The 27,329-nt window shown below is 39.7% G+C and overlaps 1 protein-coding gene across 3 annotated transcripts in view; it reads left to right on the forward strand.

Annotated features, from left to right (window-relative positions):
* Positions 1-10,562, forward strand: part of LOC118018110 (vacuolar protein sorting-associated protein 26A) — a 34,242-nt gene extending 23,680 nt beyond the window's left edge. For all 3 annotated transcript variants that reach the window (XM_035016590.1, XM_035016583.1, XM_035016596.1), the window contains 4 exons: positions 718-824; positions 3,368-3,436; positions 6,212-6,354; positions 8,721-10,562. In XM_035016590.1, the coding sequence (XP_034872481.1) occupies positions 718-824; positions 3,368-3,436; positions 6,212-6,354; positions 8,721-8,834 (433 nt within the window). In that variant the 3' untranslated portion in view covers positions 8,835-10,562. The remainder of the gene's footprint in view (positions 1-717; positions 825-3,367; positions 3,437-6,211; positions 6,355-8,720) is intronic.
* Positions 10,563-27,329: the final 16,767 nt, after the last annotated feature.

Below are 27,329 nucleotides of genomic sequence, written 5' to 3' on the forward strand. Positions count from 1 at the left end.
TAAGTTCTTCGGAATCTAACCTCTAAGTAAAGGACCCACAGTTAATCAGGCTAATTCTTCCCTTTAAGGTGTATTGATGGTCAAGTTAAAGCTTGATTCCTATTTTTATAGCAAAATGGTGAGTACTTTTTTGAAAAAAAAAAGAACATTAAATAATCTGAATAGCCAAAATGGTATTTTTTAAAAAGATTTTATTTATTTATTTGAGAGACAGAGAGCACAAGTGGAGGGAGGGACAGAGGGAGAGGAGCAGACTCCCCGCTGAATGGGGAGCCAGACACAGGGCTCGATCCCAGGACCCTGAGATCATAACCTGAGCTGAAGGCAGATGCTTAACCAACTGAGCCACCCAGTGCCCCCAAAATGGTATTCTTAAATAGTTACTGTCATAAGGATGTCTGACATAAAGATGTCTACTAAAGCCTTTCAGGACATATTTCACTCTTTTTTAAAAAATATTTATTTATTTATTTTAGAGACAGATGAGAGAGAGAGAGAGTGAGAATGAGTGGGAGGGGCAGAGGGAGAGGAAGAGAGAATCCAAAGCAGACTCCACACTGAGCATAGAGCCTGACATGGGGCTCAGTCTCACAACAGAGATTGAGACCTGAGTCGAATCCAAGTCAGACACTTAACCAGCTGCACCTCTCAGGTGCCCCTTTTTGATTGTTTTTTTAAACTGATACTTGGTAAATGAGGTATGTTCTTTCCCCAAAGGTATCATCTAAAGGATGTGATTGTTGGAAAAATTTACTTTTTATTAGTAAGAATAAAAATCCAACATATGGAGTTGCAACTGATCAAAAAAGAGATCACAGGAATTGGTAAGTTAAAAAGAGTATTTGAATTAAAATTCCTGTTTTAAAAAATTTTTAAATCTTAAAATACTGTTTAGATATACAATAATATACATATTGGATACTAACTTTGATACTTAATATTGCTTAATGTTTGTGCTTTTTTAAAAATTAATCTTTGAATAGGTTATACATTCACATGGTTCAAAAACAAAGTGTAAAAGACTATATGGTAAAAAGTGTCCTATTTGTGTACTCCAGCTACTCATAGGTCATATGTTTATAAGTTTTAAAATGCTTCTTGATATTTATACATATACAGTAACTACTTTTATATTATACCCTTTGCCCTGCTTTTAAGTTAAATGTTTATGTACAATATATATTTTGCTTTTTCACTTAATATATCTTAGAGATCTTTCCATATCAATGTGTAGAGTACTTCCTCATCTTTTTTATAGTATTCCTTTCTATGGATATACTAGAATTTAACCAGTCTGGTCCAGGTTGTTTCCAGTCACTTGCTATTCCAAACAGTGCTAAACTTAATAATGTCATTTTGCATGTGTGCAGGTATGTGTGGGAGATAAAAATCTTAAAAGTAGAATTGTTATTTCAAAGAGTATATTCATTTGTAATTTTGATACATATCAGTTTATCCTCTTTAGGGGTTGTATCAATTTGTATTATTACCAGCAAGGAATGTAGAAGAATGCCTTTTTCCTCTTATTCTTTTTTTTTTTTAAGATTTTATTTATTTATTTGAGTGAGCTAGAGAGAGAGTATGAGGAGGGGAATGGGGCAGAGGGAGAGGGAGAAGCAGACTCCCCACTGAGCAGAGAGCCTGACAGGGACCCTGGGATCATGACCTGAGCCAAAGGCAGAGGCTTAACTGACTGAGATACCCAGTTGCCCCTTTTCCTCCTATTCTTACCAATACAACATTAGAAAATTTTTAGCTGATCTGATGAGTAGGGAGAGAAAGTTCCTCGCTGTAGTTTTAATTTAGTTTTTTCGTTCTGAATGAGGGTAAGCATCTTTTCATGTGTATAAAAGCTATTTGTATTTCTTTTCTATATATACTGCATATCTATATCCTGTGTTCCATCTCTTTTGGATTATTAGTCTTTCCTTACTGATTTGTAGAAACTCTTTATATATTAGGGAAATCAATTCCTTTTTCTGAATTAAAAGCAGCAAAAGGGGTACCTGGGTGACTCAGTTGATTAAGCATCTGCCTTCAGCTCAGGTCATGATCCAGGGGTCCTGGGATTGAGCCCTGTGTTGGGCTCCCTGCTCAGCAGGGAGCCTGCTTTTCCCTCTCCCTCTGCTGCTCCCCCTGCTTATGCTCTCTTGCTCGCTTTCTCTGTCAAATAAATAAATAAAATCTTTATAAATGAATGAATGAATGAATGCAGCAAAAATTTCCCTAGTTTGTCTTGCTAATGATGGCTTTTGCCATGTAGTTCTTTTTGTGTAGTCAAATTTACCAGTTTTTCCTTTTATAGACTCTAGGTTTTGTGCCAGAGAAAGGCCTTTTTCACACTGATGTTCTAAAAGTAATTTTCTGTGCTTGATTCTCCTAAAATAATATAATCTGGGGATTTTGTTTAAATTTTTAATTTCTTTGGAATTTGTCTTGATATGGATTCAACTTTAGTTTTTTCCAGATGGCTGACCAGTTGCTCCAGAATTATTTATAATTACTTTTTAATTTTAATTAGTGTATAGATTTAATTTGTCCCATTTGTTGGATTTTTGCTGAAAATAATTTTAGGCAACACTCTTTAAGAATTTATAATTGGAATCATAATTACAATCATCTGTGATTTCTTAATCTCCATTTTCACCTGCTAATAAAAGTTTTAAGGGATTTAAAGATATTAAAATCAAACGTCAGGTTCCTTTTTCTTGTTTAAAAGAAATTAAACATTTTTTCTGGTTAAAAATTGGCTGATTCTAGAAAAGTTTAAATAAAAAATAATCTGTACTCATCATTCAGAACAGAGTTTAGTTGTCTTTGCATATTATATGTTATACAGCATTGGGATCATTAATGTATGTTTTGATACACTTTTTTCATTTATCATATCATTGACTTTTTACAGATGTCTGGGGTCAAATAATCTCTTAGAAGATGAACACCCAAACTTAAAAGAACTATGTCAATCAAGTACTCAGTTTGATGTTTTCTCCAAGTTAGAGTTAACTAACTCTGAAAGAAGACAGTTTGGATGTTGCAGAGAAAACTAGCATGACAGTGGTTATTTCTTATGTGTCTAGTTTCCATTTTAGTAGATACTAGAAATGATAGAAGGAACTCTATGGAGAAGATTCTTTCTGAACTATATATATGGTAAGAAGAGAGTGAAACATTCAGTGAAGTGATAAGTATGTTAAGTGTAGATCAAGAAATAGAAAAGAATGATTTTCACAAAATGGGAAGATAAATTAGTACTAAAATAATGTAGTTGGAAAATAAGATACAAGGTTGGAAATTATATTCTGGAAATATTTAACTTAATGTCACTTACATTATTTTTTTAATGTCGTTTACATTATTGTGCTAGGACCCAGTACCACCACAGAAACAGAAACAATTGCTAAATATGAAATAATGGATGGTGCACCAGTAAAAGGTAACATACTTTTCATTTACTTCTTTTGTGTGATAGGTAGTACAAACAGCAGTGTTCATGGCAGTTTAGTTTGAAAGTATTTATGCAGTGTAAAAGTATTTGTGAATTCTTAAGTGATTCTGATAATGATGTTTTTAAGATCGTCTTTGTATAGATAGTGAAAGACTGTAATAGTACTTCCTAGTCTGAAGTAAAGTTTAATTTTTTATGCAGTTTAAATTTTAGTATTTAGGGGTGCATGGGTGGCTCAGTTGGTTAAGCCTCTGTCTCTTGATCTCAGCTCAGGTCTTGATCTCAGGGTTGTGAGTTCAAGGCTGGCGCTGGGCTCCATGCTGGGTGTGGAGCCTACTTAAAAAAAAAAAGAAAAACTTTAATTTAGTATTTAGAAGAGACATTTATATATTATCTCTTACCTAGTTCTGAATTTGTAATATTTTGATTGTCTTCTGTTATGATAGTTTATCTCGGTAAGTCTTTTTTACTCATGCTGAATATAAGGTGCTGTATAGCTAAGCATTAATGTCTGTGGGATTCTGTAATCCTTATAGCCCCCAAGAAAACAAGCAGTTCCATTATTATCTTCCGTATCCAAGATAATAAAGCCAGTATTTTTAATTTTACTTTTTTAAAGATTTTTAATTTTTTTTGAGTAATCTCTATACCCAACAAGGGTCTCGAATTTACAACCCTGAGATCAAGAGTCACATGCTCAGGACTCCTGGGTGGCTCAGTCAGTTAGTGTCTGCCTTCGGCTCAAGTCATGATCCCAGGGTTCCAGGATCCAGACTGACGTCAGGCTCTCTGCTCAGTGGGGAGCCTGCTTCCTCTCTCTCTGCCTGCCACTCTCCCTGTTTGTGTTCTCTGTCTCCCTCGTCAAATAAATAAATAAAATCTTAAAAAAAAAAAAAAAAAGTCACATGTTCTGCTTACTGAGCCAGCCAGTGCCTCAGTATTTATCATTTTACATCTACATCTTTGGCTTTTTCTCATTCGGTTAGTAATTATTTCAAAAAGTAGCTATCATTTACTGAGTGCCAACTATAGATGAGGCATTGTACTCTGAGGTGCTCCAATGTTTCCTTTGAGTTAGGTGATGGTATCTTATTCTACAGATTAAACTGAGATACAAAGAGGTTAAAAAACTTGTTAAAGGTAAAGTGTAGGGGAGGCAGAACTTTACCCATCTTAGATTTTCAGCTGGGACTCTCAAAAGGACAGATTAATAAAGGAAAAAAAGTTTATTAATGTGTGCAGTGCACATCATGCAGGAAAAACCTCAACAAAAAATAACTCAAAACAGTGGCTTAGAATTTCAGCATATATAGCATCTTCAAAAGAACAATAAATTTCAAGATCTAACTGGACAAAGGAACGTAGCTGCAGGCTTCTCCAGGGGTGTGGCAAGCTGTGTGAAGGTAAATAAATCTAAGGGAGGAAACAAATGGAGTAAGGTTTGTTTGCTGATTCCTGATCAGCCATCCCTGGGCTGAGACTGTCTTCATTAAAGGGAGAAGTTACAGCCTGCCTTTAGGCAGAAAATGGGGAGCCTTTTCTGCTCTTTGCTGCTTCGTAATTGCCTTCAGCTCAAAATAATTTTTATGTCAAAGAGGCAGATTTGTGGTGACATAATCTGGTTTCCTTTAATAGCTAATCATTGCAGAATTGGATTTGAGCCCAGGTCTTTCTAAATTCAAGACGTGTGTGTGTGTGTACACACTCCCGTTAGGCAACATTACTTTGTAACATTTCAGCAGCCACAAAGTTTTATGTAAAGTAATGGATCATATATCTTTTAGGAAATGGATGTGCACAAGAAAAGTATTACATATAAAAGATTCAAAACAGAATATGCAAATAGTTACCCTTAGGAAAGAAACCACGAGAATCTTTTTGGTAACGAAGGAATAATCATCATTAGAAACATGTTTGTTGCTTTGGATGAATTAGTTAATAAGTATTGAAGAACTTATACACATGATTAGAAATTATGGTAAACTTCATGGAAAGAATAACAGAACTACTAAAACAGCACTTACCTGCTGGCACTATTCTAAGCTTTTTACATATATTGACTCATATAGTCCTTACAAATCTCTACAAGATGGATATTATAGCTATTTTCCATTTCACAGATAAGGAACTTGAAACAGAATGGTTAAGTGATTTGGCCAAGGTCACATGGCCAGTAAGTTGTAGAGTTGGCATCTGAATCCAGGCATTCTGACTGTAGAGCAGTGGTTCTCATCTAGGGGCCGTTTTGCTCCACCACCACCCCCTGGACATTTGTTGTGGCTTGGAGTTATTTTTGGTTGCCACACTTGGGGAATGCTGCTGATATCTAGTGAACAGAACTTAACCACAACGAAGAATTATCGGGCCCCAAATGGCAGTAGTGCTAAGGCTAAGAAACCCTGGTCTAAAGTTTTCGTTATGGGGCGCCTGGGTGGCTCAGTTGGTTAAGTGTCCACGTTCGGCTCAGGTCACGATCCCAAGGTTCCGGGATGGAGCCACGCATCTATCTGGCTTATTGCTCAGCGGGGAACCTGCTTCTCCCTCTGCCTGCAGCTCCCCTTGCTTGTGCTCACTCTCTCTCTCTTTCTCTGACAAATAAATAAAAGCTCTAAAAAAAAAATTTTTTTTTTAAATAAAGTTTTTGTTAGGCTGCCATCTCATGAAGAACTAAACTGTTAGTGTCTTCTCTATAATGCTTAGTTCTAGGTGTTATGTGACCATATTTTCATCTTTAGAATTAAATGGAAATTGTTTTTCTTTCAGGTGAATCAATTCCAATAAGACTGTTTTTAGCGGGATATGACCCAACTCCAACAATGAGAGATGTGAACAAAAAATTTTCAGTAAGGTACTTTTTGAATCTAGTCCTTGTTGATGAGGAAGACAGAAGGTACTTCAAGCAGCAGGTATGGTGCCACCAAGGCTGATGTTTTGTTCTATGGCAGTTCTAAAAACACCTGGAAAGCACTCACTTTTCTAAGCTTTACAGTACTGAGCAAGTGGGAGTTTCTATGATAAGGAATTTAGGTGTGAATGGAATAGTGTCGTGATAGATCTCTTCAGAAGCAGGACCCCAGAATGGGCTGTAATTTGGCAGAGCTTTTATTTTTCTTTTGAAAGTTTTGTTTTTTTTTTTATAAAAATAATACCTACTGTTTGTTAAAAAAAATTAGGCAATAAAGAACAAGTTAACAAAAATTCCACCATCATTGTGAGTAGTTTTCCAGACAAACTTGTATATGTGTATTTAGATCATATGTGTGTTGTTCTTTAATTTGCTTTTTCATTCAGTAGTGTCTTGAATATCTTTCCTTTATCAACAGATGTAGATTTTCGTTATCACTTTGAATGATTTCATTAATTTGATGGATTCTGGTTTTCCATTCTGTTGTAAATTTACCTGAGATGACCCAAATCTAAAATTTTTTTTTTTTTTAAGATTTTATTTATTTATTTGACAGAGACAGAGACAGCGAGAGCAGGAACACAAGCAGGGGGAGTGGGAGAGGGAGAAGCAGGCCTCCCGCCGAGCCGGGAGCCCGATGCGGGACTCGATCCCAGGACCCCGGGATCATGACCTGAGCCGAAGGCAGTTGCTTAACCAACTGAGCCACCCAGGCGCCCTAATACTTTTTTTTATATAAAATGTTTATCATAAAACTAGTTCTCATTTGAAAATCAAAAGCCTTTGGTGAATTTTCAGTGAAGATTGTGATTGGAATGGTCTTTTATATTATGAACCAGATTAATAAATATTTGAATGTCAGTTGAGTACTCAAAACTAAATTAGAAATTATTCTGCACTAAGTATTGTGAAGAATACAAAATCTACCTTTTATAAACATAGCTTGTCTTCAACGTTCTCACATTGCATATGTGTGGAAAGAGAAAAATTATAAAAAGCTAATTAACAGAAAACTTAAATTCTAGTTCGACCATAATTTAGAAGAGAGAAAACCTTTTCTTTTGATATTGCCATAATGCTGTAAGATTAAAAATAGGTAATTTGTGGGCACCTGGGTGGCTCATTTGTTAAGCGTCTGCCTTCGGCTCAGGTCATGATCCCAGGGTCCTGGGATCGAGCCCCACATCGGGCTCCCTGCTCAGCAGGAAGCCTGCTTCTCCCTCTCCCACTCCCTCTGCTTGTGATCCCTCTCTGGCTATGTCTCTCTCTGTCAAATAAATAAATAAAATCTTAAAAAAAAAAAAAAAAGGTAATTTGTAACTCAAGATAGATTATATAGGGGCACCTGGGTGGCTCCGTTAAGTGTCTTGACTCTTGATTTCAGCTCAGGTCATGATCTCAGGGTCGTGAGATCGAACCCCACATTGGGCTCTGCTCTGGGTGTAGAGCCTGCTTGGGATTCTCTCTCTTCCTCTCCCTCGGCCCCTCCCCCCTCTTAAAAAAAAAGATTATATAAACTTTACAGTTTCCAAATCAGTTACATATTGTAGCCTATTGAATGAATACGTTGCTTCCCACGGCATTCATTTGGCTGTTTGGTAACCAACATAAACAGCCTGTCATGACTTTACAGAGCAAATTTAGGATTTTTTTTTTTTTTTTAAATTTTAGGAATTTAAAAGATCTCAGGATGGATTGGTTGGAACAAGATTTGGATAGGCAGAGGAATAAGTATTTGAAAAAAATATATAGGAGAAATTGTAGGGTGGGTTTATTTGGAGTGCATTGGGAGGAGAGCGTTAACTGTTTGGCTGGTGGGGGAACAGAGTGATGTTGGTAAATTGGATAAAGGTTGTGAAGGACCTTGAATGCCTGGTCTGAGATTTATCCTAGAGGCACTGAGAACTACCGAAGTGCGGTTGAAGCAGTGTTTTAGCCAAATCGGGTAGTGATTGGAAGGGCGGGTTAGAAAGGAGCCTCAGGCACTGGAGGCCAAGCTGTCTACCAAGAAGCTCTTAGTGTCGGAGGTTGAAGTTACAGAGGTTTGAACTTGGCTAAGGGCAAAATAGCAAACCAAGGACAGATTTTAGGAATTCTTGAAATCAGTAATAGCTAGAATCTTGTGCCACATTGGATTGGCAGTGGTGGTGTACATAGGTGCTTATGAGAGGGAAGCAGGGCTGGCAGAAGGGGTGGTCCAAGATTAGAACTGGAAGAAAGTAGGTCACTCAGCAAAGAGAACAGCTTTTGTTGGGAAGAATCTAATTTTGTTATAGTTAAAATTGAAGTGGCATTATTTCCATGGTGAAGATTTAAGGCATAATATGAGAATGTTAATTTGTTGATGTCTTGCATATGTTTTACCAGGAGATCATTTTATGGAGAAAAGCTCCTGAAAAATTGAGGAAACAGAGAACAAACTTTCACCAGCGATTTGAATCACCAGAATCACAGGCATCTGCTGAACAGCCTGAAATGTGAACTGAATAGGAGAAAAAAAGAAAAACAAAAAACTCCTATATCCATTGAGATTAAGTTCAGCAGGTTAAAGATGGTTGCAGCTTGTAGTGGGGGAAAAGGCCAAAACTCCATTTATAATAGTCTTCCTTTATCTTACAGTGCTGCATTTATTTTATGATACAACTAAATGTTCTTCATGTATATACATTAAAAAAAGCGCTTTCTTTGAAACACTGGAACTTTCTTAAGCTGCCGTTTTTTCTTTCTTGTATTTTTTTTTTTTACTGCACACTTTGACCTGATAATAAGCACTCAGATATGCATAAACATAAACATTAAAGATTTTCATGTGAGTAGGCTGGTATTTGTAATTTTGCTTTTCTTAGTAATGTTGATTATAAATACTTTTCTCCTTTTTCATGCTAATAATTACCTCTTATTCTCTACATGCAAAAAATTAAGTATTTCGTGTTCAAATAAAAAAAGAAAAATTGAATGGGCCTTAAATCCTGCAAAGATTTAAAACATGGCATCTCAATATTTTTGAGGAATACATTTGTTTCTACATGTGTGTTTGAGAAATACCTATGGAGTGTTTCACTGTAGGTGCTTTTGATTCCACCATTCCATGGCTTCCTGAATTGTATCCTCTTTGAAGTCTTCTGTTTTGTGAATGTTAAAATTTTTCCCCGAGATTATGTGGCATGTCACCGTGGCCTGCTTGCTTGCCCCTTCCTTTCTTCTTTCCTTCCTTCCTCCTTGCCTTCCTCCCTCCCTCCCTCCTTCTCTTCCTTTTCTCTTTCTTTCATTCATTCTTTTCTTTCTTTCTTTTTTGCCATATTAAGTAACTATTTTGCTATTACTATCCAGCAGGTACCACTGTATGTTTTCTGCAATGTAGAGTTGACTCTGTTGGCATTTTCGAATTTGTTAAAACTATATCATTTTTCTGTAACTACTTTGAATTTTTTTTTTTTTTTTAATTTAAGACATCTTTTTACCACATACATGAAATTATAATTTTGTTGCCTTCACAAATACTCTCTTCCCTTTCCAGGGGAAAGTTTGAGGATGGGGAACTCAGGAGGACCTGTGAAGCATGTAGTTATCTAGATCTGGACAATTTCATGTTTGTTAAACTGGAACTTTGGGTAGTTCAAACTCAAATGTAATTTCACCCACTCTGTTTAAATTTTGTTAACACTAAATTCAAGCCATTTGTTCAAAGTTGTAAAAAGAAGGTTTTAGTCATCTGTTCATATGCATGGGGTCTGATCTCAGATACACTAAATGTGGAGTGTAGGAACTAAAATGAAGCCTGCTGTGTGAAACTACTTTCACTTAGGGTTCACTGGTTTTTGTACCAATATTTTTTTATACACTTCAGCGCAAGTCTTGTCAGTTAACCTTACTTTATGAGTAAGCTAAGTAACCCAAATTACATTTCTCTAAACCTGTTTACTACTATGGCACTTTGATAAAATGGTCAGTAACCAACTTCTTTACTGGCAAAAGGTTCCATGTACCATGTGCTGGAGCATCTATTTTAAATGTGGCTATCTGTGAATGGTAATGTTTTCCTTCATGTAAGTGCCTGTTCAGAGTTTCAAAATTTAAAGATGCCAGATATTTTCATGGTCACTTGCATGTAGTAATCTAGAAAATATTCGAAGAAATTTTGAAAACAATTATATTTAACCAGCCTCAAATTGTGCAACCATGATGTATAATAAAGAATTTGAAATGATACTGAGCTTGCTATTTGAATGATTAAAATGTTCTATTCTCAAATCTCACTGTCATATTTATTCATTGAGGACAGGATTGCTCATAGTTTAGGAAGCTATATTTGTTACAAGAAGTTTTTATAAATATTGTCAGTTTTAATTTCAAATAGTTATATAATGCTTTTAATTAGGTGGCTTAAAACAAACACATAAATAGGATGCTTATTCACTTAATTGTTGCATAACCAATTTGAAGAATAAAAATTTGAAATCAATATTTGGTGAATTGGGTAAAAATTTGGCCAGTTAACTAGAAATAAACTGAAAAAAATTTGTGCTTTTAGTAAGTACAGAGGCTCAGTTAGTAGAGCGTGTGACTTTTTTTAATCATTTATTTGAGAGAGAGCGTGAGTGAGCAGGGTGAGGGGTAGAGGGAAAGAGAATCCTCAAGCAGACTCCCCGCTGACCATGGAGCCCAACCTAGGAACCCTGAGATCATGACCGGAGCCAAAATCAAGAGTCAGCCGCTCAACTGACTGAGCCACCCAGGCACCCTGAGCATGTGACTCTTGATCTCAGGGTAGTGAGTTCAAGCCCCATGTTGGGTGCAGAGATTACTTAAATTAATTTTTTTAAATGCAATATCCAGTGGTTCTCAACCCTGGCTGCGTGTTCAAATCAGTTTAGCTTTTTAAAATAACCATGTTGGGGCGCCTGGGTGGCTCAGTTGGTTAAGCGACTGCCTTCGGCTCAGGTCATGATCCTGGAGTTCCGGGATCGAGTCCCACATCGGGCTCCCTGCTTCTTTCTCTGACCCTCCTCCCTCTCATGCTGTCTCTCATTCTCTCTCTCACAAATAAATAAAAAAAAATCTAAAATAACCATGTTGGGTCCTACCCAGACCATAAAATCAGAATTTCAGGGGTCAGGGTCTCAGTGTTAAAAAAAACATCCAGGGTTGAGAACCACTGTCTAAACCATGTAAATGGTTGTTTCCGTCACTAGCGAAGAGGTTTTTTTGTTGTTGTTTTTTTGTTTTTTTTTTGTAGTTTTGAACTTTAAAAAAAAAAATTATTTACTTTAGAGAACATGCAAGCAGGGGGAGAAGGAGAGAGAATCTCAAGCAGACTCCATGCTGAACTGGGAGCCGGATGCAGGGCTCCATCTCACGACCCTGAGATAATGACCTGAGCCAAAATCAAGAGTCGGATGTTTAACTGAGCCCAGGCGCCCCCTGAACTTTATTTTTTGAAGCAGAACTAAAAAAAATACAAGAGGGACACAGTTTAATCATTCTGAATTTCTGTTAGCAGAAGCTGATAGCAAGAACCTCATGAAATAAAATGAAGAGTCGGGGGGGGGCCGTCTCCCTCTGCCCCTCTGCAAACCCCCTCCCCCCATGCTCCTCTCTAAAAATAAATCTTACAGGCAGGTGGGTGGTTCAGTTGGTTAAGCATCTGTCCAGCTCGGGTCATGATCCCAGGGTCCTGGGATCGAGTCCCACATCGGGCTCCCTGCTCAGTGGGGAGTCTGGTTCTCCCTGCCCCTCCTCCCTGCTCATGGCTCTCTCTCAAAAATATTTTTAAAAATTGAAAAAAATTAAAAATCTTTTTAAAAACATCAACAGGGTGCCTGGGTAGCTCAGTCAGTTAAGCATCTGCCTTCAGCTCAGGTCATGATCTCAGGGTCCTGGGATCCAGCCGCACGTCAGGCTCCCTGCTCAGTGGGGACTTTGCTTCTCCCTCTCCCTCTGCCCCTACCTCCCCCTGCCCCACTTGTGCACTCTCTCTCAAAATCTTAAAAAAGAAAAACAAACCAGGAACAATCAAATCAGTTTTTAGAAAAACTAGAATTTTAGCAATTCTTAACCCTTCCGATCAGGCAGTCCTGGTCAGTTTACACCCTCTTAAGTTTTCTTTCAAGAATGATTGGTAAATTATCAACTACTTTCCCTACTCACACATTTCCTATCTACTTTACCTTTCAATTCTCAATTCTAAAGACCAAAAAGCATTAATTTGTCATACTTATGGTTTTTCAGTTATACGTAAACATGGAGGTTAACATCTAAAAGATGTTAATTCTAAACAAGCACCTAAATGAAGGTTTTTAGAGTTTGTAAATCCAGCACCCTGGGCTTTTAAAGAAACCACAGTGACAAATTACAGAAATCAAGAATCACAGTTCCTTTTAAATGTAATCATCAGATTAAAAACTAGAACACTTAGCCGATTCTACGTTAGGCTCTATTAAATTTGAGAAGCAGCTCCCAAAGGAGTTTTATTATTTTGAAATCATAAAAGGGGGAAAGTACATAATTAGAAATAAGTGGCTGGCAGGCACTGTTTTGAATTGTTGGGGAGGAAGAACTTTTCCTCTACTTTCTTAGATTCTGTGTTTGGGAGCGTGCTGATTAAACTGACAAAAGACAAGCAAGAGAAAAGACTGACTGAATGAGTATGAGGGAGTTCACAAAAATGAAACTTAAAGGGGTAGTTAGAATTTGGGACCTTATACATGATCCTGGAGTCCCAGGATCGAGTCCCGCATCGGGCTCCCTGCTCAGCAGGGAGTCTGCTTCTCCCTCTGACCCTCCCCCCTCTCATGTGCTCTCTCATTCTCTCTCTCAAATAAATAAATAAAATCTTTAAAAAAAAAAAAAAAAAAAAGAATTTGGGACCTTATATATCATCTTGATAGGGGAAAGGGGGTGAAGGACACTTATACATGACTTCTTCATAGGGGAAGTTGGGGGTAGAAAGGGCACTTATGGGAAAACAAATGACTTAAGAAAGATAAATGGGCCCTTAGGAGAATTGACGGAAGATAAAATAGTTTTGTGACAAAGTCTGTTTAGGCGTGGTGCCAACTTTCACTGTACCTGGTGATGAGATCATCTTCCCTGGTTGCTCCCTGAGAGGGGATTTATGATAATTGAGTTCCTTTGGGAGGCTTGGCTTTGAGGCAGAGGATTTCAGGAACTCAAATGCCTTCTCCTCAAAATTCTTATGCCACAGTGGCATATTGCAGACTCCTTCATCAGTATGGATCAAGTAATTGGAATACTCAATCCTAAGTACTGGGTGAGTCAGTAACATCTTAATTTCATTCCTTTTGTGTTCAACGGAATCTGTTGAACAGACATAAAGGCACCAGGGGCTTCTACTAGCCTGAATTGGAATACAACATATTTTAAGTTTCAAATAAAGGCATAATGAGGAAACTGTGCACCTTTTAATAGATCCTTTTTAAGGCTTCGGGCCTTCCATGAGCATAATTCCTAGTCACTCCCCTATCCAAAATCTTTAGTGACTCCATTCCAGGAGAAAGCTTAAACTCCATACTACATAACCGCTCCCGTTTTTCTAAGCCCCTTGGAGGATGACCGCTCTCCCGTCTGCACTCCAGCTAGCTTTTTGCAAGCTCTGCTGGCCGGTCTTGCCAGACACCATTTCCATCTCCAAGTCAAAGAGCTAGATGTTCTCTCTTGTGCTGTCAAGGCCTGCTGTGCACACCTCCGGGACTCTGCTCACCACACTTTTATAAAAGACTTTGATTTTATGGATTTTAAGCCTCTTGGCTCAGTCTTGTTTTAGTGTACTTTGTGCTTATGACATAATATACTTTCAATATCTGAATAAATTAGTGAACCTTATTTTCCTAGTGATTATAAAATTAGGTGTTCTCCTCTAGAAAAAAGTCTGATGAGGGACAGAAACAGAAAAATGTTCACTGTTAGCCCAGAAGCATGCCCTATAGCCTGCACAGTTTCAATAAGGGTCAAATATGCACTGGTTGCTACATTCTTAAAAGGTCTCATGACAGGGGCACCTTGGTGGCTCAGTTGGTTAAGCAACCGACCCTGGATTTCGGCTCAGGTCATGATCTCAGGGTCCTGGGATGGAGCCTAGTGTTGGGCTCCCTGCTTGGCAGGGAGCCTGCTTCCCCCTCTCCCACTCCCCCTGCTCACTCTCTCTCTTTGAATTAATAAATAAATCTTTATTTTTAAAAAATATTTTATTTATTTGACAGAGCGAGTGAGAGAGCACAAGCAGGGGGAGCAGTAGAAGGAGAGGGAGAAGCAGGCTCCCCGCCAAGCAGGGAGCCCCATGTGGGTGGGGCTCAATCACAGGACCCCGGGATCATGATTTGAGCTGAAAGCAGATGCTTAACCATCTGAGCCACCCAGGTGCCCCAATAAATAAATCTTAAAAGTCTCGTGAGTGCCTGTACATCTCACTGAGTTAATATCGAGCTGAATGATAAGCACCAGAGAAATCTTATGGAAGTAGTTTTATGAGAAGAAATTTGAAGAAAACCCTTATGATCTAATGCCCCCTGCTCGTCCCGTCCCCCTTGAACACTAAGCATGTAACCACCACCAGCTTCATACAGCAAAAGTGCAGCACTTTCTGCCCAGGGGTCCTGTCCCTGTGCTACTGAAACTTACTAAGTTGCACCATAAAATGTCTCCAGAATTACTTCTTGACTGGCAAGCTCAGCGATGCCACAATTTTGGTGGTCTGTACAGGAATTATGAATGAATCCAAGAGCCCTGATGTGGCTTGGTAAGTCTTCTTTATCCCCGGTCTTTGTTTTTAACTTGTTCCTTTTCAGAGATGTCCTGAATAGTACAACCCTCTGGAACAGGTCTTGCTGAGTGCTCAGGAGAGAACCTTCTGCCCATGCCCAAACTACAGGGAGGGACAAACTCCTGCCACCTGGCTGGATGGACATCAGTACCTTGGTCGTAATGGTGTTGGGCTCAGAAATCAGGCTCTTCCTGTTTTACCTGTTAATACTTGTATTCTTCTCAGGCATGGGACAGCCATTCATGGCATTTGGATGGCTGCCAATCTTAAGACTCCTGTGTAAGGTTTCTTCCTAAATAACCCAGTGTGATCCCTCAATGAGCATAAAGTCTAAGACATGTCTGACCGTTTTCTTCCTGAAAGGGACCGGAGCTATTACCCAGTTGGGGCACTCACCCAATGGGGGACCACTCCCTTGGGACTGGATCATGGATAAAGCTCACGAGAAAGTTGCCTGGATTAGACAGGGGTTCCACACTTTCATTTCTTCATGTCTCTCGTTTGTCCTTACCCATGGGCAACAGTCCTGCTCTTAGAATGAAAGTACTTCTAGCTTAGATACATGACAATATGATATAAAATAGCTGTCCCTTCTTAACAAAGGCCAGGACCTCTACCCCATCCATTAATACTAGATCCAGAGGCTTTCAAAGGGTATTAATATTGGTGGCCAAATATATTGGCTTCCCCAGAATGGAAAGAGGCAGCCCCAGTCTCTGCGTGTTTTAGTCCATTCACCAGCCTTTGTGGTCTAGGGTGCAATGGGGAAGGGAAGGGAGGTCAACATCACTTCTCAGGTAGTACCAAGGTGTCAGAGCGGTTGAGAAGAGGGATGCCTCCCACCACCCTGAACCTCAGGAACCTTTGGCAATATTCCTGATGGGATGCCATTCAGAAGCCGAAGGGGATTTGGGGTAAAGTACTCTCTTCGTTTTATAGGAATGGACTAGGACATCAGCTTTCTCGATCCTAAAGGATTCCCTCTTGGGCTGTTTCCTAGCATATTAGAGTCCATTTGGATTTTAAAAAAAGCACCCCATGCTGTTGGGCTATAAAATAAATCTAACCCCCAAGATGTGCAACTCTTTTGTAAACAGGTTGCTGTCAAGATCCTTACATGCCTGCCTGTTTTTCCTAAGTCACTAGCCTCCTCTTTGTTTGCTTCTTCTTTTGTGTGTCAGATCTGGAATATACTCTTGAGAGGACTGAATGAATGTTGTCTGACTCTTGTTGTATGTGGGGTTTTCTCCATCATTCGTTTCCCAGGTTAATGGTTAGGATAATTGGAACCAATTATCTGGTTAGTTCACCTTGGGACAGGGACTTTAAGGAATACCCAAACAGCTGCCAAAACCCCCTTTGTTTTGGGGAGGTTCCTTGTCTTCTCTGGTCCAACATGGACTGCCCATTTTCACTTTTTTAAAAGAAATATTTTATTTATTTATTTGAGAAAGAGAGAGAGAGAGAGAGCAGGGGTGGGGTGGGGAGGGAGAAGCAGGCTCCCCGTTGAGTGGGGCTCGATCCCAGGACCCCGGGATCATGACCTGAGCTGAAGGCAGACGCTTAACCAACTGAGCCACCCAGGCGCCCCTCACTTTTTTTTTTTTTTTAAGATTTTATTTATTTATTTGAGACAGAGAGAATGAGAGAGAGAGCACATGAGAGGGGGCAGGGTCAGAGGGAGAAGCAGGCTCCCTGCCGAGCAGGGAGCCCGATGCGGGACTCGATGCGGGACTCGATGCGGGACTCGATGCGGGACTCGATGCGGGACTCGATCCCGGGACTCCAGGATCATGACCTGAGCCGAAGGCAGTCGCTTAACCAACTGAGCCACCCAGGCGCCCCAGGCGCCCCTCACTTTTTGTGGGTGGAAAAAAGAAAATGTCCGTCTGCTCATCTGTCAGAGCTGAAGATCTTTCTGACCAGGAGTCCTCTTTCTCTGCCCTCTGGGCTTTTATCCGCTTCCAGGCTTCCTGGCAGCACCTCACCTACTCTGTGCCCCTCTCTCCCTCCTGTTCCTGCACCACCGGGAGCCGCCTTACATAAGCAGCTCCTGTACCATCCCCCGGGCTCCTGGCCTTACTGGTCCCTGCTCCTCCTACCCTCCCCATCAAGGAGCCAAGAGCGCCCCACTTCTGCCCCCTTCAGATTTCCCCACGGGAGCCCCAGGTAAAAATTGACAGTGGGGAACAAATTGATTGACTTTTAGTGGACCCAGTGTAACATATTCGGTATTTAAGCTAATTTAAATTTGTTAGTTTCATTAAGGTAGACATGGGGCGCCTGGGTGGCTCAGTCGTTAAGCGTCTGCCTTCGGCTCAGGTCATGATCCCAGGGTCCTGGGATCGAGCCCCACATTGGGCTCCCTGCTCCGTGGGAAGCCTGCTTCTCCCTCTCCCACTACCCCCTGCTTGTGTTCCCTCTCTCGCTGTCTCTCTCTGTCAAATAAATAAAATCTTTAAAAAATAATAATAATAATTAAGGTAGACATGTCTTTAGAATTATCAGCATTAAATATAAAACTTGTATTCTACCAAGGTTTACTACAGGTCAAATAAGCTCATGTTACCTCTGCTGCCAGTTGTCAGCAAAAAATGACTTAACATGAGGGTTAATTGTGTTCATCTCATCAGAGTTTTATGGGTAATTATTAAAAACCAAGTAGGCTAAATAAAACGGTTTATAGGTAAAACTTCTAAATAGCTTTCAAAATCTTTGGTAACCTAAAATTTTGAAGTTTTGCTAAGTTAAATGAGAAATCGAATTCATTGGATATCTAAGTCTTTTCCAGATAAGATAAAATATTAAAGCAAAAAAAAAAAAATACTAAAGCATTGGTTACTTACTGAACATAGGTTTGTCTGCTTTTGGCTTCTCATTGCAGAGAAACTGAGGATACTTGGGTCTGTAGTAAATTGCTTCATGCTTTAGTAGTAAATGTACTATGGGAAAACCTATGTTTTTAGAAATTATGAAATGTATTCATGAATTTCAGCTTTAAAAGAATCCTGGTGTAACAGACACTTCACAATTGGTTACTACTCAATTTTCATTGGGGGCAAAGGTTTCTAAAAGTTAAAATTCTGCTAAATGTAATTAAGACTGGTGGAAATAAGGAAATCAACTTTACTTATAAGAAAGTAGGAGATACATGAGAAAGTTATAAGGGATGGGACTACCTTTTGTTGAGGGAAAAGTAAAGTAATTTTGTCCTAAAATGAGATGGGTTGTTTAGAGAAAAAAGGCTTAGGACAAAATATAAATAAAAAAGAAAATTGTAGAAGGTTTGTGAAGGGAAATCTTTGGAAAAGAATTTTATGTGTGGTCAGAATTAAAGTCAAGGGGCGCCTGGGTGGCTCAGTCAGTTAAGTGTCTGCCTTTGGCTCGGATCATGATCCCAGAGTCCTGGGATCGAGCCCCGTGTTGGGCTCCCTGCTCAGCGGGAAACCCGCTTCTCCCTCTCCCTCCGCTGCTGCCCCTGTTTGTGCTCTCTCTTTCTGTCAAATGAATAAATAAAATCTTAAAAAAAAAGAATTGATTTTATTTATTTATTTTATTTTTAAGGAGGCCCCACACCAACATGGGGCTTGAACTCACAACCTCAAGATCAGAAGTCACATCCTCCACCGACGGAGCCAGCTAGGCACCTCGAAATGAATGGGTTTTATTTATTTATTTTTTAAAGATTTTATTTATTTCTTTGACAGAGAGAGACACAGCGAGAGAGGGAACACAAGCAGGAGGAGTGGGAGAGGGAGAAGCAGGCCTCCCGCTGAGCAGGGAGCCCAATGCGGGGCTCAATCCCAGGACCCTGGGATCATGACCTGAGCCGCTTAACGACTGAGCCACCCAGGCGCCCCTCAAAATGAATGGATTTTAAAAGTACACTGGTATAAAACTGAAATTCTCCTTTTCTGTATGTTAAGAAGACAAAGTTTTCTTGGATTGTTGGTCTGTTTTTGATAAGAAAATGTAAGTGAAGTTTTTCTTTATCTGCCCAGAAAACCAAAGCTTCGATGTTTTGTCTGTATGAGGTCTTTGATTACTTAAAGTTAAAACTTTTCAATATTAAAGGACCTAAGTTTTGCTAACAACTATATAACTTCCCATAGAATCCCTTATCGTCACCTTGGTTAAATATAAATATTAAATTTATAATGATCTGTAATCCTATTTAAGTATGTGCTTTATTTTTTTTTAAAGATTTTATTTATTTGAGAGAGAGAGATCACAAGCAGGGCGTAGGACAGAGAGTGAGGGAAAAGCAGACTCCCTGCTGAGCAGGGAACCTGATGCAGGGCTGGTTCCCAGGACCTCATGACCTGAGCTGAGGGCAGATATTTAACCGACTGAGCCACCCAGGCACCCCTAAGTATGTGCTTTAGAACTTTCTAAGGTTTTTAACAAACTGCTCGAGATTTAAATGGTAAATGACATCTTTTGACTTATTAAGGCTTGTTCATTTGGTATGTTAAATTACATGGGATGCATTGTCGAACCAGTGATGATAAGCCTTAGGTTGTGTTCTACAGGTAAATGCTATAACCATTTTAAAATATATATAAAATTCTTTGGGACGCCTGGGTGGCTCAGATGGTTAAGCATCTGCCTTTGGCTCAGGTCATGATCGCAGGGTCCTGGGATCGAGTCCCGCTTGGGGCTCCCTGCTCAGCGGGGAGCCTGCTTCTCCTCTCCCTCTGCTGCTTCCCCTGCATGTGTGCTCTCTCTCTCTGACAAATAAATAAAATCTAAATAAAATAAAAAATAAAATATATATAAAATTCTTTTAGTTTTAATATGTCCTGGGATAAGGTCATTACTTCAACTATTGAAATGTTGTGTGTCATAGAAATAAGTGGATTTCCTTGTCAATTGCATTATGATTAATTCTTATATTGGATCTTTCTGAAGGGTTTTTTTTGGTTATTTATAGTTATTGTTCTGATGCTCTTGCAAGTATGTTTTATCTTCAAATAGATTCATAAAAAGGACTTTTAACAAATGCAGGTTTTTGAGGCGCCTGGGTGGCTCAGATGGTTAAGCATCTGCCTTCAGCTCAGAGCCCTGCATCTGGCTCCCAACTCAGCAGGGAGTCTGCTTCTCCCTCTCCCACTCCCCCTGCTTGTGTTCTCTCTGTCTCTGTCTCTGTCTCAAAGGATTAAATAAAAAATCTTTAAAAAAAATGCAGGTTTTTGATATCTTTAAAATGATAAAACTTAACTGGGAAAAAAATAAAAAAATAAAACTAAATTGGGTAAGAATTTCCAGAACTAACCAAAAAAAGCTGCATCCAAACAACTAGAATTAGTAATATGGGACTAAATGAATTGAGGAAGATGATTATAGTTTTTGTGACTCTTGCTTTTTTAAAGATTTATTTATTTGAAGGGGGAGGGGCAAAGGGAGAGGGAGAGAGGAAATCTCAAGCGGACTTCCTGCTGAGCATGGAGCCCGACATGGGGCTTCATCCAGGACCCTGAGATCATGACCTGAGCCGAAATCAAGTCGGATGCTTAACCAGTTGAACCACCCAGTCACCCTGAGCATGTGACTCTTGTTTGAAACATTGCTGATTCTCTATCATTTGCTCTTCCAGATTTAAGGAAATTTTCTCTTAAGATACCCATGACTTACAGAAATGTGAAAAAGTATTTCTTTGTGAACAAACTGAAGCATTTAACTTTTCTCCCTACCTGAACCCTCTAGAATTTAGAAATTCTCAGTGAGTATTCTTTCTTTCATGGCAACTACAGTTATTTGCATAAGTTCAGTAAGAATCTGTTCCCCTTCTAACAGGACACCATTGGAAACATTGGTTATATTACCAAGACTTTGACTGGAATGTCATATTAGAGAGAGATATGCATAGACTCAGATATGACCAGACAGCTTTAAGGAATTAAGGTAGACTTTATGGAGCCCATGGAGCCCCTTGAAAATACTGGCTTGATATCTTGCTTAGAGTTCCCAGCAGCCTTACCAGGTGAGTAAAGAATGTCACTTCCTGGCAGGTGCGGGAACTTCAGGATATTCTGGGGACCTCGAGAAGAGGAATATCCTAATCTACAGGTATTACAGGCAAGTCTGATGACAAGTATTTGGCTTGGCTTTGGTTTGAGAGGCTATTAAAAGTTCAGTCTAGAGATTCCTTATGAAAAGTTCCAGCAAAGCAGATTTAAAGGATCTACACGATCAATCACTCTCCTTGAGGAGCTTATGTAAATAAAACTGGACTTGTTTTACAAATGAATTAGTCTTGATTTGGCTATCTCTGGAAATAAGGGTGAATTTAGAGATAATGGATGGCCCCACCTTCCTTATAACTGGATCGGAGACTATACTTGGGATGCCCTTATTTCCCCAGACAGGTCATCTCTCACTTTCTAGCATTTCCTCATAGTTAGGATATTGTTAAGGCTAAATATCAGGCAAAGAAGGATTCTTCTTTTTTTTTTTTTTTTTTAAGATTTTATTTATTTGTCAGACAGACAGAACACAAGCAGAGGGAGAGGCAGGCAGAGGGAGAAGCAGGCTCCCCGCCGAGCAAGGAGCCCAATATGGGACTCGATCCCAGGACCCTGGGATCATGACCTGAGCCGAAGGCAGCCGCTTAACTGACTGAGCCACCCAGGCATCCCTTTTTTTGTTTGTTTGTTTGTTTATTGATTTGTCAGAGAGAGAGCAAGCAAGCACAAGCAGGGGCAAGAGGGGCAGAAGGAGAAGCAGGCTCCCTGCTGAGCAAGCAGCCCAATGCAGGATTCAATCCCAGGACCCTGGGATCATGACCTGAGCCGAAGGCAGACACTTTACCGACTGAGCCACCCAGGTGTCCCAAAGAAGGCTTCTTAATGGTGTATCCCTTAGCCATATTTGTCCTGGGAGCCACCTCTATCGATGTAAAATTACCAACGAGGCTTTAGCCAAGCCTAAAGCTTCCACCTTTAACTAAACCCAACACGAAGTCACCCACAAATTTGAAACGTGACCCTCCAAAACCTAATGGCCCTTGATGACTGCAAGTCAAAGAAAAAGTTATTATTGCTAATATTGAGACTAAATGTTTTGTGTATATCCCAGATGACTCTGCTAATGTATCCAAAGTTTTAGCAGACATGCACACTGTACCTAAATGTTAACTTTTTTTTTTTTTTTTTACAATGGGCACAACATTACACTGAGCTACAAAACCAATCTTTGCCTTGGATTTGTGGCTTACTGCCCATATCAAGCACTTCAGGCCTCCCTTGGTGGGTTTCTCCATCATAAGGTACAGATTGGCATTATTTACATCAATACATAGCCAATATGATACATCACCCCAATAGGGATATTCCTACTACTAAATCAAATTGGTGCTCTTAAAGACTCTACAATGTCATTTAATGACTGATTAAATTCCTGGTCAGGAGGTGGACTAAGGTCTACTTTAAAGGATCTTCTTATCACACTTCTTATTTTTATTATATTAATCTTAATATGTTGTCTTTCACTTTGTTCTCTCCTATTGTTGAGATACATACAAGCAGTTCCTGACTCCTTCGCCCAGCTGACAGAAGATCCTTACTACTTGAAACAAATTTACCCAGTGTCACCTCTGGACTCTACAACAATTGCCTTCTGTAATAGTAACTTGTAGACACAGACAGTGATCAATTTCGATCCGTGGATAGGGACATCTCTATGACCCCTGTCAGCTTGAAGAAGTTACAGAAGATAAGCCCTTTGTCCTTCAACAACCTTAAAGATTTAAGTACTGAAAATTCATCAGGAGGGAAATGATGACGGACAGAAACAGAAAAATGTTCACCTTTAGTCCAGAAGCCTGACCTATAGTCTGCAGTGTTGATAAGGATCAAATGGTTGCTACGTTTTTAAAGGGTCTCATGACTACCGGTATATCTCACCAGTAGTTAATATCAAGCTGAATGATAAGCACCAGAGAAATCTCCAGTAGTTTTACAAGTCGAAATTTGAAGAAAACACTTACGATCTAATGCTCCCTGCTCGTCCCATCCCCCTTGAACACTAAGCATATGTAACCACCACCAGCTTCATACAGCAAAAGTGCAGCACTTTCTGCCCAGGGGTCCTGCCCCCGCACTACTTAAATAAATTTACAAAGTTGTACTGTAAAACATCTCAAGAACTCTTTTTTGACCATCATGTTCAACAATCCTGCAGCAAGTCCAAATGTAATAAAATTATGGATAAGAATTATTATGCACCTCAGCATTAGAATAAAGAAACAGACTAGGTTCTCTAGGAGTTTTAATGGCCTGGGAGGGAAAACAAGAAAGAGCAGAGCAGGACCATGATGGTGCTATTTACAAGTCCCACAAATGCATCTTAAAAAATTCACTTAGGATAAACAATTTAGTATTTAGGTCACGATAACCTTGTTTTGGAAAAATACTAGAAACTACAGAATTTGGTAGGCAAGATGTGAGGGGAGAGATATACAAGGATGTGCTTTTGTGAAACCCTCTATACCAGGTTTTAATAGCAAAGGCAAAGTAGAGAGAAGAACTTGCTTACTTTATTCCCTATCACCTGGGGTATTTTTACTTCCTCCACTTCTTTCCCTCTCCCCATTTATTTTGTTATTTATGCATATATTCAGCATGTTTTCTGAACGTATGTGCTGTTTCATTGGCCCTACCCTGATGGAACTATAATCCAGGGTACTTCTCAAAGTGTGGCTCCCACACCAGCAGGGTCAACATCACCTGGAAACAAGTTAGAAATGAAAACTCTTGGGCCCCCCCAGACTTACTGCATCAAACTCTGGGGGTAGGACCCCAACAGTTTCGTTTTGTTTTTTTAAAGATTTATTTATCTGAGAGAGAAAGAGAGGAAGGGAGGGACTGAGGGAGAGGAAGAGAGAATCTCAAGGACTCCCCATTGAGCCCAATGTGGGGCTCAATCCCAGGACCCTGAGATCATGATCTGAGCAGAAATCAAGTCAGATGCTCAACTGACTGAGCCACCCAGGTACCCCCCAACAATTTTGTTTTTAACAAGCTTTCCAGATGATTCTGATGCACCCAAGGTTTGAAAACTACACTTCAGGGCGCCTGGGTGGCTCAGTCTTTAAGTGTCTGCCTTTGGCTCAGGTCATGATCCCAGGGTTCTGGGATTGAGTCCCACCTTGGGCTCCCTGCTCAGAGGGAAGCCTGCTTCTCCCTCTCCCACTGCTTGTGTTCCGTCTCTCTCTGTCTCTCTCTCTGCCAAATAAATAAATAAAATCTTGAAAAAAAAAAAAAGAAAACTACACTTCACCCTTGAACAAAGCAGGAGTTAGGGGCACTGATCCCTGTGGAGTAGAAAATCTGTAACTTCTGACTTCCCCAAAACTAATGACTGGGAAGCCTTACTGATAACATAAACAGTAGATTAACACATATTTTGCATGTTATATGTATTACTGTATTTGTACAATAAAGTAAGCTAGAGAAAGTGTTAGGAAAATCATGAGAAAATACATGTACAATATCGTACTTATCAAAAAAATCCATGTATTAGTAGACCCACAAAGTTCAAACCTGTGTTGTTCAACTGTACTAGAGACACAGTTATGACACAATTCTAGTGCTAGATAGCAGTTGTCCTAGGTCCCATGGCACACAAGAGAGGCACCCAATGTGTTCAGAGGTACGGAGGTGAGAAGTGAGGACATAATAAGTGGTGTGTAGTTCTGGCATGAATAGAATAATAGATATGGGGAACAGAGATGATATAAGGAGGGCAAATTTTGAAGGGCCTTGGACGCCATACAAATGAATGGAGTATGGGCTTTATCTCAACACTTACTCAGAATACACTAAAAGATTTTAAGCAGGAATTAATCAGATTTGTGTTTTTTTGAAATTTAAATTAAATTTAATTTGAAAGAGAGTGTGTGTGCGCATGCATGCACATGAGGAGGGGGAGAAGCAGAGGGAGAGAGAGAATCCCAAGCTCACACTGAACGTGGAGCCTGACTTAGGGCTCCATCTCATGACCCTGAGATCAAGACCTGAGCCAAAATCAAGAGTCAGATGTTTAAGCGACTGAGCCACCCAGGCACCCCCAGATTTGTGTTTTCGAAAGATCCTTATGGTGACTGTGCAAAGTATGGATGGAGGCTTGAGAGCAGGCAAGGATACCAGTTATGGTTATCACATTCATTCACGCAAACAAAACACTTATGGAGGCTTTAATACGTACTAGGTGCTGATAAACTTAAAAAATTTTTTAAAAAGATTTTATTTATTTGACAGAGAGAGACAGAGAGGGAACACAAGCAGGGGGAGCTGGAGAGGGAGAAGCAGGCTCCCCGCTGAGCAGGGAGCCCGACCTGGGGCTCGATCCCAGGACGCTGGGATCATGACCTGAGCCCAACGACTGAGACACCCAGGGGCCCCCATTTAAAACTGTTTTAAGATTTTTTTTCCTGTAAAACTGTATTAGAGTACATTACTACATCCCTAAGATTATTAACAACTGCTGATTCTGGCCCAATAATTATAAACGGTTGTCAGGCATATTAACAAAAGGAGTAACATCAGCCTCATTGCATATTAAGTATTTGGCTCATTCATTCTCCCAGTTTCATGGCATTTTCTGTCATATTTAAATTATCTAAGGATTTCTTTGTTAAGTCTCTCCATTCCATATACATGGGGTCTACCATAATTCAGACACACTAATCCACCAGCTTCAGCTAGAAATTTTGCTATAGTTATAATTGGTTTTCCTCCCTGTTTTTTTGTGTGTGTGTGTTGGGGGGGGGGGGGTTGTTCCAGTCTATCCTAGACACTAATTGATTGCTCAAACATTTAAACTATTTGCCAAACACAGAAAGAAGCCTGCCTTAATTCTGGTATTTAAACTTTTTCAGTATGCCTTTTCCATAGTTAAGCCTCTGCTTATATTCTTTCCTCTGACTAGAATTTCCTTACAACTTCCCTATTTGTCTTGTTTGTTTGCTTGTAAGTCTGGCAGAAACTTCCTTAAGGATCTGAAATTGCTCCTTTCTTTGAACTCTCATTAGCCTAAGATTAACATGTATTTGCATTACTTAACTTGTACAGTTAGTATCACCAAAACCAGATCCGAAACTTTTGGAGAATAAGGGGTTATCTACTTATATTCTGATGTTTGAAATATATTCTGTGGGAGTGCCTGGCTGGCTCAGTCGTGGAGCACGCAAACACTTGATTTAGGGGTCCTAAGTTCCAGCCTTAGCTTGGGGGTAGAATTTACTTAAAAAATATATCTATAGGGCGCCTGGGTGGCTCAGTCATTAAGCGTCTGCCTTCGGTTCAGGTCATGATCCCAGGGTCCTGGGATTGAGCCCCACATCGGGCTCCCTGCTCCGCGGGAAGCCCTCTCCCCTCCCCCTGCTTGTCTCTCTCTGACAAATAAATAAATAAAGCCTTTAAAAAAATTAAAAAATCTATATATCTATATCTATATATTACCTTTACTTAAAAAAATATATACATATATAGAAAGGCACATTGCCTGTGAATGAAAGGCACACTGCCTATTAGCAAATGGTTACTGGTATACTATTTGACACGCGATATTACCTATTACGTGACACGTCCTTTCAAGTTGCAAGATATTAATGTTTTAGATATAATGAAAGAGATGTGGAAAATATAACAGCGTATTTTGAATTAACATGTTGCAAGCTCCTATGACAGTATTCAACTTATGCAAATGAAACTAAACTTGGCTGGGATACAGAGGACTTATTTTTGTTATGCGGTTGTGACATCTCAGCTGCTTAGATGATGTACACAAACTGCTCACGTTAAAGAACAAGTACTTACACAAGTGTCACACAGGGGGTTTACCTAAGAACTTGCAGAAAAAAATTCCTTAGCTACGTTCTGAAGGCCAGATCAAGTTATGTTCTCTAACGCTACTCTATCAGAAAACGGAAGTTAATAATCCAATAAACTTGAGAAACGCTCTTTAGAGAGTCAGCAAGCCTCGCTGGTGTCCACAACAGAGATAGATACTCGCGCGCCCGTCCCCGAGTCTTGCCCGGCACCGCTGACCGCGCTGCCCACGTGCTTCTGAGCTCGCGCGCACCTACCATGCTAGCTCGCGTCACGTGACACAACTCGCAGGGCCCCCTCCCCATCTAGTGACATCTGCAACGGTGCCTGATTAGTTTCTTATCTTTAGAGAAAGCTAGTCCAATA

This window comes from Mirounga leonina, unplaced genomic scaffold (assembly GCF_011800145.1).
Source record: "Mirounga leonina isolate KUSES-001 unplaced genomic scaffold, KU_Mleo_1.0 Mir_106, whole genome shotgun sequence".
NCBI lineage: Eukaryota > Metazoa > Chordata > Mammalia > Carnivora > Phocidae > Mirounga > Mirounga leonina.